Source organism: Calliphora vicina, chromosome 1, assembly GCF_958450345.1.
Source record: "Calliphora vicina chromosome 1, idCalVici1.1, whole genome shotgun sequence".
Classification (NCBI taxonomy): domain Eukaryota; kingdom Metazoa; phylum Arthropoda; class Insecta; order Diptera; family Calliphoridae; genus Calliphora; species Calliphora vicina.
In genome coordinates this window covers 5,340,328-5,354,056 of record NC_088780.1, presented here as the reverse complement: position 1 = coordinate 5,354,056, position 13,729 = coordinate 5,340,328, and the positions used below count along the sequence as shown (strand labels likewise).

The following is a 13,729-nucleotide window of genomic DNA, read 5'->3' as shown; positions in this document are numbered from 1 at the left end:
TGTTGGATGATTGTGTTGTGCAACAATTAAACATTTGTATTCATGTGTACATTTTAATTTGTCACTTTTATTATTGTTTCTTTTGTTGTTGCAACAACACAAGAGGCAAAAAATTATGCCATTGAAAATAGCTAACAGAGAGAAACGAGAATTTGAATTGCAATTACAAACAAAATTTAAATATAAAATGTGGCATGAAATGAATTTTTAAAATGCTTTAAACATTAAAAAAAAAGAATTTATATTATCTTCAAATTTAATAAAAAGGTACCCATCTCAAATTACTGTTTTGAATATGTTGTTTTTAGGACTACAACGAAGTTAAACTTTAACATTTATGTCAACGGCAACATACCTGGGTATGTTTTGCTGTAGCTCTGAACTGGATATTCGGATCGACTTGAAATTTCTTGATATCCTAACCAAAACTGTTTTCCGCAATTTTCCCAAGTTTGGTTAGGATATGATCACCCGTCATTTACAAAGTTGCACCCTTACGCCAACAGCATACATACCTGGGTATTCAAATTATTAGATTTTTCTCTTGTTCGATTAAGCGTTTTTAAGTTATTCGCATAATTCGATCACACGGTTAAAATTAATCGAATTATTCGAATAATTAATTTTTTTTTAAAAGTAAAAAATTAAGTTGTAGATGTAGGTTTCTTGATATTTATTGTTAAAGAAAAAAATATAACGTTAAAGTTAACAATTCAAATATTGATAATGTTAAATAACATTCGATAACAAAGTTCATCATTAAATTTTCATTAGAAATATTCTGATCAGATTCCCTCCCGAATAATCTACAAAACAATTGACTATGCTAAAAGAATTTCAGCTAGTTGGACATAATCCTAAATTCAAGTACAATATAAACGTGTTAAGAACTTTTTTATGTCGTTCATTGATTCGTGTTTTATGTACACCCTATATTTTTAAAAAAACGGACCAAGGTATAGCAAAATTTTAAAATTTCAATTTTTAAATGCATATAACTCAGAAATTATAAGAGATAAATAGCACACACATGCATGTTTTTTCAAGCCGAGCGCTTTCCAAAAATATAAAAATCTTTGGATGGGAAACAAAAAAATTGAACGTGTTTAAAAATGTTACATGGTGAAGGTACCCTAATTTGAGCGCCCATAGGGCCGCCCCTGGATCAGTTGTAGGGCCCATTTTAATAACTTAAACTCGAATACTCCTTGGCTACGCTCATGTCAAATTTTATCCAGATCGGAGAAGTCTTTTAGAAATACCATATTTATTTCCAAAAAATTTCGATTCTGCCCCACTGTGCCATGTTAGACAAAGATATCCAACAATATCTAACAAAATAAAATTATTTAGCCTTTTTTACTTAATAACAAATGGTTTAATTCCGTGCCTTTTATTTTCATTTGTTCAAGTCCTAAATTAAACATTTTGGAAGACTTATTTTTAGAATTGTAACTTCTTGCAGTAATATTTCTAATCATAACTATAAAAGAAGCTATCGGACCGCTCATCTACAGTGATCGAAGAAAGACTCCCTTGTCGAATTTCAGAAACAATATAATTTTTGAAAGTCATTATTACTTATTTAAATTTGGAATTATGAAAAAGTTTAATTAATTTAATGAATTTAAATATATATGTAAATTTATTCGATTATTCTGCATAAAATTGTTCGAATTATTCGTTATTCGAAAATGGTAATTTTTAAATTGTTCGAATAATTATTCGTAAGAAATTATTCGATTAATCGAACGATCATTAGTCGAATGAATACCCTAGTATCCATAGTAAAACGCATGCAAATATAATGATAAAATTGAAAAGTATAGTATTTTTTTCAACGTTTTTTCCCACCCTACTCCACATTTTTGATAACAGCAGAAACAAATATATCCCGACATAACAACAAATGTTTTTTAAAAAAAAAAAAAACAAACACAAACTGCGAAGCGTTTTGCTTGTCTGCAGCTACACCCAGAGTCTCTGGCGGGAATCGAACCCGCAACCCTCAGATTAATAGTCTAGCACACTATCGACTAGCCTATCCGGGCACCGAGATATGTATATGTCAAACAAAAAAAGAGTTATTTAAAAATCGTGACTGGCTCCAAAGTTATATGTATTTGAATTTAAACAAGTAAGAGAGCTATATTCGGCTGTGCCCAATCTTATATACCCTTCACCATATTATACTTAAAAATATTTGTTTTTTAAAAAAAATTTTTTAAAATTTTTTTTTTTTAAATTTCTTTAATTATTTTTTTTGGAAAAAGAATTTATGACAAAAAAAAATTTTTGATGAAAAAAAAATTCGGGTTAAAAAATATTTGTTTCCGATTTTGACCCATTGTATGCCCAACCTACTATGGTCTTATATACGTCGTTGCAAAGGTCTTTGAAATATCTATCATTAGATATCCATATTGTCTATATTAATGACTTAGTAATCCCGATATAGATCAAAAATAGGTCAAAAATCGAGGTTGTCCTAGTTTTTTTTATATCTCAGCCATTTGTGGACCGATTTTCTCGATTTTAAATAGCGACCGAGCTGGAAGAATTTCGGAGATATTGATGTATGAATCGTGTATGTAAGTTATTTGGGGGCTTCGGAAAGTTGATTTCAACACACAGACGGACAGACGGACATGGCTATATCGATTCCGCTATCTATAACGATCCGGAATATATATACTTTATGGGGTCGCAAATGAAAAATGTGGAAATTACAAACGGAATGACAAACTTATATATACCCTTGCCTCTCATGGTGAAGGGTAATAAAATTTAAAAGGGCGATTTTTCGATACTTTTTGAGAAAAAAGTACTTTTTTATTTTTAAGTTATCTAAAAAACTTCAAAGATGATGTATCAAGAATTTATACTTTTTGAAAAGCTAAATTTACACTAAATATTTTAAATGACAATAATCCATTCAAATAACGCCTATTTTTTATGTAAAATTCAAATTTAGGGCAAAAATTCTCAAATCGCGTAGTCGATATCAAAATACAGTAACCTATTTTAGATGGCCAAATATGTTTTTAATTATTTTGTAAAGGGTTCCGATAATCCCGCTCCTGGTGTGGATACTATAGCAAAAAAACTAAAAATCCCATTTTTGGGATTTTTTAAAACTTTTTTGGGAATTACGGGATTGCTGATTATAAATTTCAAAATTTGTTTTTATTTTTCCATATCTAATAGAAAAGTCTTTATAACTGTAAAATTACATTAAAAACTATTAAAAAAATAAAAAATTAATTTTAATTTAAAAAAAATTGTATCGTTGCAAAAACTCAATAAAAATCATTTTTTCACATACCTACACAACCATTTTTTTTCAAAAAAAACTTTTGTCTATTTCTAACAAAATAAAAAAAAATAATACAGATATTCCAACAAACCAGTTAGATATTAGCATTTTTATACTACACGCAAAGAAAAAATATAATTGGGCATGGTTACTGTAACCATTTAAATAGTGTTACAAGATTTTTAACAATATTATAGTCACAGTAACTATTTACATGATTGTGGTAACCATAATATGGTTAATTTATGATTCACATGATTGTATCAACCATATATATGGTTACAGTAAACAAATATATGTTTGTTGCAACCATATTTATGATGAATAATTTTATCATAATATGTTGTTCTCAGATTATGATAAGCCTTAAGCCGAGTGCAACATAATATGATAAGTCCTTCATTATATGAATGGTTGGTAGAAAACACAGTTTTTGTTCATTAGATACGGTTTTACCGTTTAGAAATGGTATTTTATTTCCACAGCATCACACAGTGGTCCAAATGCTCAATCTAGCCGGAAAAAAGTCTTTTGAAAAGCCAAACTTTGTACGTTTATATATTTCATCAATATAAACAATCTGAGAAAAAACTAATTTTTTGGGCATGAATTTTTTCTTGTGGGCTTGTTTGAAGCCTATATATGGCTATACGGCTGGATAAATTTTCCTGAAATTTTCACATCGTCTTTCTGTATGTATGGAAGGAATTAAAGGCTACTTTTCATTAAAAAATTTGAAGTGGGCGAAATGCCACGCCAACCTTAAAAATAAAAATACAGTTCCTTGCTTATAATGGACATGTTAAACTCTAAATGAAATAAAAATCGTTTATTCAAAAACTGGCACCTAATTTTTTAAACATTAAAAAGCTACATATATATAGATGACGACAACATAAAAACTAAAACTTAACTCCGATAAATAACCATTTGAAATTCTAATAGAATATGGACATTGAGCAAAAATTGCACATTTAAAACACACATGTACATAATTGCAATTTTTTCTAAACAAAACTTATTTTATGAAAAATATAAACAGTAACTTTTATTCCTACTTTTGTTATATTAATTACACTAACAAATTTCTTTTTAATTGTTCTTATTATTTTTTGCCGACACATTCACTTGCACTATTAAATGTCACTTGAGATATTAATTTTTTAGCAAAGAAAAAATTACTTGTACTTGAAGAAATATATCAATGCTAGTGTAGCTATTTAAAGAAAAAAATATGCTGTTATGTAGTATGGACACTTGTCAACATATTACCATACAAAAAAATTGTGGCTAGATTGAGATTTTGGACCACAGTGCGTCACCTACTAGCAGTTTCGAGAATTATCTAACGGAAAAACTAGAATGTTGTATTTCCACAATGATCAACTAGAGCTTTTAAAGCTGCTTCACAGTTAAGGTTGTCGCACTTAAAAATAATGTTAATATATGTTTCTATTGATGGAATTGTTTATAAACATGATCAATGTTGCAAGCAGCTGTAAATAAGTTAAGGTGGGACAGAGGCGATGCGACAAAGATGCTTTGATGGACTTTGAAATTTCAAACTATGCCTTAATAAAATGACAGTTCCCTTACAACTGAAGTATTATAACAAGAACCGTCCCTTATATACAAACAAGCAATCATCTGACTGCTGCTGTGTCAGTATTCCTTTTTCCTCTTTAATTTTTGTAAATTCAACAATATGACTTCCAAGAATTTTTTAACCAATTCATTAAAACTTTCTTTTCGCATAAAATTTTCACAGCAGTTTTAAATTAAATTATAGGAATTAAACAAAACATTTTATTGCATACAAAATGTTCTCTCAAATTCTCTTTAAATGTCTTTCTGAAATTTCTAAGGAAATTTTCTAACATTTAATATTGCCATCGCAACAAATATATTTTAATGCTGTAATTGTAATTAATAGGAAACATTTTTTTCTATATTTCTCCTGAATAATAGTTTTTCCTTGTAACAATTAAAACTGCAAAGTAATTTGTAGAAATTTAAATTCTTTTTGAGAAATTATTTTAAGCGACTTCTGCATAAACTTGCAATACAGAAATGCTAATTAAAAGAAAGAAAACAAATGGTGTTGAAACAGCAATAATGCCAGCAATATTAGAAATTATATATGTTTACATGAATTTATTTTGGCATTTGGGGGTAAAAAAGACATAATACGTCCGTGATACGTCCGTGCCTTTTTTAATGAAACACAGGTTTTTGGTTAAAAAATTATTTTATTTTTCAATATAGCTCTGAGCTCTATGAACTTTGTTCAACGTTTCACCAGTTTTTGTATCCTTTCCAAAAAATATGAATTGTCGAGGTCATCAAAATAGGTTTTTTTTTGGAGATGATTTCATCATTGGAGTTTAATCTCTTTCCGCCGAGACATTTTTTCAGGTTTGGAAACAATAAATAGTCTGGGAGCATTTCGTAGCCTAATTCATGGACATTTATCATGAAAACTTCACATGTGTGTACCCTTTTGTCCACCCGATTGTGAGCAAACGCTAAAGCCATCTAGCGGAAAGCTTTCTCATGCCCAAGTGATCATTCAAAATTGAAAGCACTGATCCATGTGAGATGCCTATGGCTTCCACAATCTCTCTCACTTTCAATCTCCGAACGGCCAGCACCATATCATGATTTTATTCAATTGTATCGGATGAACATTCGGCATCTTCTGTGCTTGTACGGCCACAACGAAATTGAGTAAAGCACTTTTTTACCATTGAAATTGATGGAGCAGAGTTCCCATAGATGATTTTTTACCGCAAGTAAAAATGCTTAATGAGCGCAATTAATTGTTTCAAATTTCTCCTCACGAGTCACGAGATACTCTGGTATCAATGGCTGTCAAACAAAGAGAACAAAGAGAATTCCCTTAGCGCCATGGATATTTGGCTTTGATGTCAATTCAGTTGGTTGGCCGGGCTTCAAATAAGATCTCTTACGACTCGGGTAATGATTTTCTTTTATAGCGTTCAAGCTGTATTTCTGAAATACAAAATCGACTTTCAAGGTCTATCAGCTTCAATTCGAATGGTACCCAATTTCCCTACTTTCGAATGAATACTTTTTGCTGCTTGAGAAGTAAAGCAAAACTTCCCGCATATGACGCTTTGTTGCCACTATAATGTTCAATAACTAAATGGGAGTAAATGACAGATATGTACCCTTCAAAAACACATATTAGTAATTAAAAACAAAACCAGAGTTCAAAAGATTGTAAATCCTACATTTTTAAGTCATAAAACAAATAAATATGATGGTAATTGTTGATAAAGTATTTTTTTATATATTTCGACAATAACACTGTGCTAGTTGAAAAAACTGTCAAGCGGGGCACCCGGTGGGTTAAGCCAATTCGGGTACGCTGAATTCAGTGGTGCTAACCGTTTTTTTTTAGGTTAGCTCGTATTTTCGAGATATACCGTTATTTCGAAAATGGAGGAGGTTGCACAAAATATATTCGCGTAACTCAAAAACGGTTTATTTTATTGAACAAACTGAAAAAACCAAAATTCGGGAACAAAATTACCTTTAAGTTAGGCTTGACATGTTTTTAATCTTCGCAGTCATTTTAGAAATATAAATTTTTTTTAGAAAAATTTCGAAATTTTTGGTTTTTAAAACGGCATTAAAAATTGGAAAATGCATATACCCTCTTAATTTTTAAATTCAAATGCATATAACTTTGGAGTCAGTCACGATTTGTAAACAATTCTTTTTTGTTTGACATATACATTTGTAGTTAGTCCAATAAAAGAAAAAATGAGCAAAACGGGAAATATTTGGACCCGCTGTTATCAAAAAACTGGAGTATGGTTGGAAAAAATGTTGATAATTTAATTTTCAAATGCGAATATCTCCTAAGTTATAAGAGATAATTGATAGCCACGATGAGATTTTTTGTAGTGCTCGATGAGGAGATTATATTTGTGTAAGTTTTTTGAAATCGGAACACAAACGAAGAAACAGGATCGTTTTAAAAAATTATCATACCCGAATCCTATTTTGGGGACCCCTGGCCGCACCTCTGGTAGACTCATGCGGTCAAAATTCAAACCTTAAACTCGTCAACACTTCTTCTTTGCACATGTCAAATTTCATTCAAATCGGACTAAGGGTTTATATTTATTTCCCTCTTTTTTGTGTATACCTCTGTGCACAGCACGATGTAGCTAATTACTACGAGTTATGTATTTTGATAAAATATTAGGGTTGTATTATTTTTTGTGAATAAAATGAAAAGTTGTGGACAGAATTTAATTATTTAGAGTTTATTTGGAACTTCGTTTTCTAAATGTGTAATAAAAATTAAGATCATATATCGTATAAAAGCTAAAAATTTCGAAATTTTTCAAAAAAAATATTTTTAAAACGACTGCGAAGATTATAAACATATTAAGCTTTTCTTGAAGGTAATTTCATTGCGGAATTTCTTTTTTTTTCAGTTTATTCAATAAACTAAACTGTTTTTGAGTTACGCGAATATATGGTGTGCAATAGAGATGAGCGATATTTCCATACCTGTGATTTAATCACTGTGATTGAAAAATCACTGGTAACAACAGTTACTGAATATTGCAAGTAACAGGTACAATTAAGTCGTTCTTTTATATTTTTCAACATACTGTTAAATGTTGTTCTTTTATTTTCTTCAATATTAGCAGGCAACGTTTTAGAAAAATCACTGGAACAACTGTAGTAACAGGTACTTTTAATATCGATCTTTCACATTTTTCAACATACTATTAATTAGTAACGTTTTTAAAAAATCACTGGTAACAAAACAAGAAAGTAACAGGTACTTTTAATGTCGTTCTTTTAAGTATTTCAACAAACTGTTAACGACATTTAATATTTTTCAACTTTCACTGGTAACAACAGCCTATTTTTAGGCGCATAATTTTATTTATCTCCAACACAGTGTATAAAATAAAATGTCAAGTACCATATCAGTTAATTCTCTTAAAATTTTGTTACATTTGCTTAATTTTGTTATTTTCCTATTTAAAAAAAAAAACGTTTTTAAATCAGCAAATATTAGTTTTTGGTTAACATACGAGCAGATTTAAGAATGCAAATAATACATAATATATTCTTCTTAACATAATTGTTATTTTGTTTAAAATAGACAAAACGTGATCACGGTCACTGTTTAAAAGAACAGTGATTTATAAATCACGTTCACTGAGAACGACGTTCTTCAAAAATCACGGGATCGCTCATCTCTAGTGTACAACCTCCTCCATTTTCGAAATAACGGTATATCTCGAAAATACGAGTTAACCTAAAAAATGGTTAGCACCACTGAATTCAGCGTACCCGAATTAGTTTAAGCCACTGGGTGCCCCTCTTGACAGAAAAAAAGTGTCAATTTCGTGCATAGTGTAATTAATTTTTTTATTATAATTAAAAGTAAAGCCTAAAATCGTTCACTTTCGATACATTAATTACAAAGGTCAACAGCAAAAAAAGGCTTCACTAACCAATATATAGATTTGAAGCATCATGATTACCTAAGTACAAAAATGGTAAAATTTTTTAATTCTATGGATCGACATTTTTTTTCTAAAATTGTTTATTTTTGTATATTTTTATATACTACGTTTTAATCGGCTCAGTAGTTTCGTAGTTACAACAAATTGAAACAAAAAATATATTTCTTACGTGAAAATAGCAAATTTTTGTGTTTTAAAAACTCATAAAAAATCGAAAACTGCAGAACTTGTTCAGATTTGTTACTTTGTCGCAAAGCTGCATATAATAGCAACAAAATGAGATATCAACCATAATATCAACCATAAATCAAATTGATTCTCTTCGAATTTATTCACAATTAAGTGAATTCGCTCATTTTCGCAAAATTTAAATTTTTTGTTTGATATACATAAAATTGAGTAGTTAATGTTCTTCTTTTGATTGATTGAATTTTGAGAACATTTTTCCCATCTAAGTATAAATTTTCACACATATATTTCGTTTTAATCGGCTCAGTCCACTGTGGTTCCAAATCAAAATCTAGGTGGACAAAATTATGAAAATCGGTATCTTCAGAATTTGGAAAAACTAAGTTTTTTCGGAAGCTGACAATCTGCTCTCCTCCAATACAATTGGGGTTTTCAATTGGACATTTCGTTTTCTCCACAGAAGCGACAGAATTTCAACAAATTTTGAATCATATTTTCGTTAATTTTTTTTAATATTTTACTGCTTTACTAAATTAGATATATCTCAATGGTTTTACCATACAGAAATTCATACTTCAAAACATAGATAAACATTGATATAGGCTTTTATTAAATATATATCTTATATTTATGGGCCTCTCCATTTTCCTGTTATAGTTCTTTAAACATGGTTCCCAAATATACTGATATTTTTTTTTTTATAAGAATGTTATATAGCTTGCCAAAAAAAGACCGTCGAAGCCCGCCCAATGACTAAATACATCATTTAAAGAAACTTCTGGGATGAATGTCTTTGTAAAAAAATTGTAGCCGGAAATATTTACGGAATGGAATTATTAAAAATATTTCTTTACTTATTATTGATTTTTATAGATCTAGCCCCTACTGTAACTTGAAATATAGTAAATACAGATCTTTTAAAAATTTAGTTTCAGAAAGACATAAAAAAGTATTTTTTTTAATTTTTTATTAATGTTTTTTATATGTATAGCCAGACCCTACTGTAACTTGAAAAAAAGTTTATATTGATCTTTTAAGGATTTTTTTGGAATTCTATATAAAAAGATCGCCAAATAATTTTGTCCACCTAGATTTTGATTTGGAACCACAGTGTAGTAGTTTGGGAGTTATAATAACAAATTGAAGCATATAATACCCTACACTAAGTAAAAGAGCCAAAACATTTTTCTTTTAAAATTTCATTAATTTATATTTTTGAGTGATTTTCGGAATTTGGCCTCATATAGGAGCTATGACCAATTATGGACCGCTCACCATGAAATTAGGTCGTGTGATTTATGTCTATATGAAAGTTATTTATGTTGAATTTTGTGTATATACCAACATTTTTAAGAGATTTATGCACGTTAAAGTGATTTTCGGAAGCGGGTCTATATGGGAGCTATGACTAATTATGGACGGATCGTAACAAAATTTGGTGACATGAATTTCGTATATCCAAGACTTATTTGGAGCGAAACGTGTTTAGATACATTTATAAATTAAACATTTATAACCGATAAAGTCCAATTTCGGGAGGACATTTGTATGGGGGCTAGGTGAAATAATGGACCGATTTCAGCCAGTTTCAATAGGCTTTGTCATTGGGCCGAAAAAACTATATGTACTAAATTTTATCGAAATATCTTCCAAATAGCGACCTGTACTTTGCGCAGAAGGTTTACATGAACAGACAACCAGCCAGACGGACGGACGGACATCGTTTAACCGACTCAGAAAGTGATTATAAGTCTATCGGTATACTTTAAGGTGGGTGTTAGATTAATATTTTTGGGCACAAATGCATAATACCCTTCCCACTATGGTGGTGTAAGGTACAAATATATTTTTTTGTGAAGATATCAAACATTTTTGTTTTAAAAAAATCATGAAAAATCGAAAACTGCAGAAATTGTTTATATTTATTGCTTTTTCGCAAAGCCACATGTAAGAGGAACAAAATGAGATATGGATCATAAAAATCGATGGATTATTTTCGTATTTATTCACAATTAAGTGAATTCGCTTATTTTCAGAAAATTGTATGTGCGTACAAGCTTGTACTTTGAGTGTAAATTTTACTTATGTTTTGTTTTTGTTAAAAATTTTGTTACAATAACAAAACACATGTAAAATTTACACTCAAAGTACAGGCTTGTAACCAATTTTATGAAAATGAGTGAAGAAGTGTCATAAGAAAAAAAAGTTTAGTCAAATTCCCCATAATTTTTTTATTTTCCAGTATGAAAATAAAGAAACTTTGATTTTTTTACTCTTCTAAAATTTTATTCAAGTATTGTGTTTAAATTACTTTGAAAGCCTTCCTTCAAATCAATATCATTAATTCGTCTCATTCCAGTTATAATCTGGCAAAACCTATAAAATCACAAAAATATTATTGAACTCATACAAAACAATATGACACAGCTAAATCTGGAATTCCCTTAACGCATATCACAAGAAAGTCTAAAGCAAGTGGAAGGGAATGATTGTTATAATAAAGAGAATAAAGAAACAAAAGAATAAAAGCAAGAAACTCTTTTAACCAACAAAAAGAAAAAAACACTTAAAGTTGATTGTTTTGTTGAATCAAAGAGATTTGAGTGTGTGTTAAGAATGCTAAAGTACAAGCAATTGTAGGCATTTGTAACACTACTTTCCTCACAATCTTACCACCAAAATATATGAAAAAAAAAAGAAAACATTTTTATATTTTATAGAACATTGTATTTATTTTTGCCATTTCAGTAATCCAAATGAACATCATCGTCAGGACTCTGCTCTGCCAGCCTCTAAAGAACGTAATCGTTTTCGCAGCATAACTTGGGAAAGTTATGATCCTTTACATCAGAAATATTTGGAAATAGGTAAGTTTCATTAAAAAAAAAATATATACAATAAAACAATTGTTTATTCATACAGAAAATTTATTTAACAAAATTTAGTTTCTTTAAAATAAATCTTTTATTTATTTTATTTTTCTATGGTTTTCCCAAGGTGTTGTTTATTTCTTGTATTGGCTTTAATAAAATTTATTTTTTTACTTTCCTTCCTGGCCTAAGCAGCTTTTCTTGTATATTCTTGGTTTGATTTTGTTGTTTTTTTGTTTTACTTTACAACATTTTGATAATTGCCAAAGTTTTTTACCAGCTTAATAGTTGCCTAACAAAACACAGCCAAATAAAACAAAATAACTAAAAGAACCTCAGCTAGTAGTTCGTAAGAATCTTAACAAAATTTGCTTCTTTTGAGAAATTAAATTAAATAGTTTGTAAAATAAATATACAAACATTATAATGCCTTTTATTTGTAAGTAGTTGATAAAGTAGGCAACGAAAGTTCAGGTGATTATTATGGCTTTGCTGTTTTGTATAGTTTCCGTTTGAAAAAATTCGCTCAACTCAACTAATTTGTAAGCAATTAGTAGGCACTTTCAAAGGGGTCATAATATCAGCATTATATTTACTCTTAAAAAGTTTATGGAAAGTTTATACTGAAATGTTTTTAAAAACATTTTAATAAATAAGGATAGTTTTGTATAAATATGTTTCCTTTTTGTTCCCTCCACGCACAGAATTGTAACCATATTGTGGTCACTGTAATTATGTATATGATTGTGGTAACCAGAATATGGTATAGTTACCATTCACATGATTATCGTAATCATATATAAGATTGCAGTAAATAAATATATGTTTATGGCAATCATGTTTATGATGAATCATTATATCACAATATGTTGTTCTCAGAGAACTTTATCATAAAAATGGTTATCACAAACATTTACTTTTTATAAATAAATATAAATAATTAAAGAGACCATAACATTGAAAAAAAATTTAAATGTTTACAGCAAACATGTACAAATATATTTTTTATCTGCTTGCTCCATTCCTTTATAAAATCTACTAAATTCAACTGAAATCCTATGCTGAATGTAAATACAATTTGAATTGGATTTAACGACCTAACTAAATTGCGAGTCTGTTTGTTAAATTTTTGTTTGGGATGTACTTTCGATATTTTTATACCCTACACCACCATAGTGGGGAGGGTATAATGCGAAAATATTAGTCTAACACCCACCTTAAAGTATACCGATCGACTTAGAATCACTTTCTGAGTCGATTAAACGATGTCCATCCGTCCGTCTGTCTGGTCGGCTGGCTGGCTGTCCATGTAAACCTTGTGCGCAGAGTACAGGTCGCAATTTTGAAGATATTTCGATGAAATTTGGTACATATTATTTTTTCGGCTCAAGGACCAAGCCTATTGAAACTGGCTTAAATAGATCCACTATTTCACCTAGCCGCCATACAAATGTCGTCTCGAAATTGGACTTTATCGGTCATAAATGTTTAATTTATAAATGTATCTCCACAAATTCCGCTCCAAATAAGTTTTATATACACAAAATTCATGTCACCAAATTTTATTACTATCGGTCCATAATTAGTCATAGCTCCCATATAGACCCGCTTCCGAAAATCACTTTAACGTGCATAAATCGCTTAAAAATGTTGGTACACACACAAAATTCAACATACTTAACTTTAATATAGACATAAATCACACGACCTAATTTCATGGTGATCGGTCCATAATTGGTCATAGCCCCCATATAAGGCCCACTTCCGAAAATCACTCAAAAATATAAATTATTGAAATTTTAAAAGAAAAATGTTTTTTCCCTTTTACTTAG

General features: G+C 29.6%; 1 protein-coding gene across 1 annotated transcript in view; it reads left to right on the top strand.

Moving 5' to 3' along the window:
• Positions 1-13,729, top strand: part of Nlg4 (Neuroligin 4) — a 207,505-nt gene that overhangs the window by 81,767 nt on the left and 112,009 nt on the right. Inside the window, exon 7 of the mRNA XM_065498841.1 lies at positions 11,776-11,894. Within this exon, the coding sequence (XP_065354913.1) occupies positions 11,776-11,894 (119 nt within the window). The remainder of the gene's footprint in view (positions 1-11,775; positions 11,895-13,729) is intronic.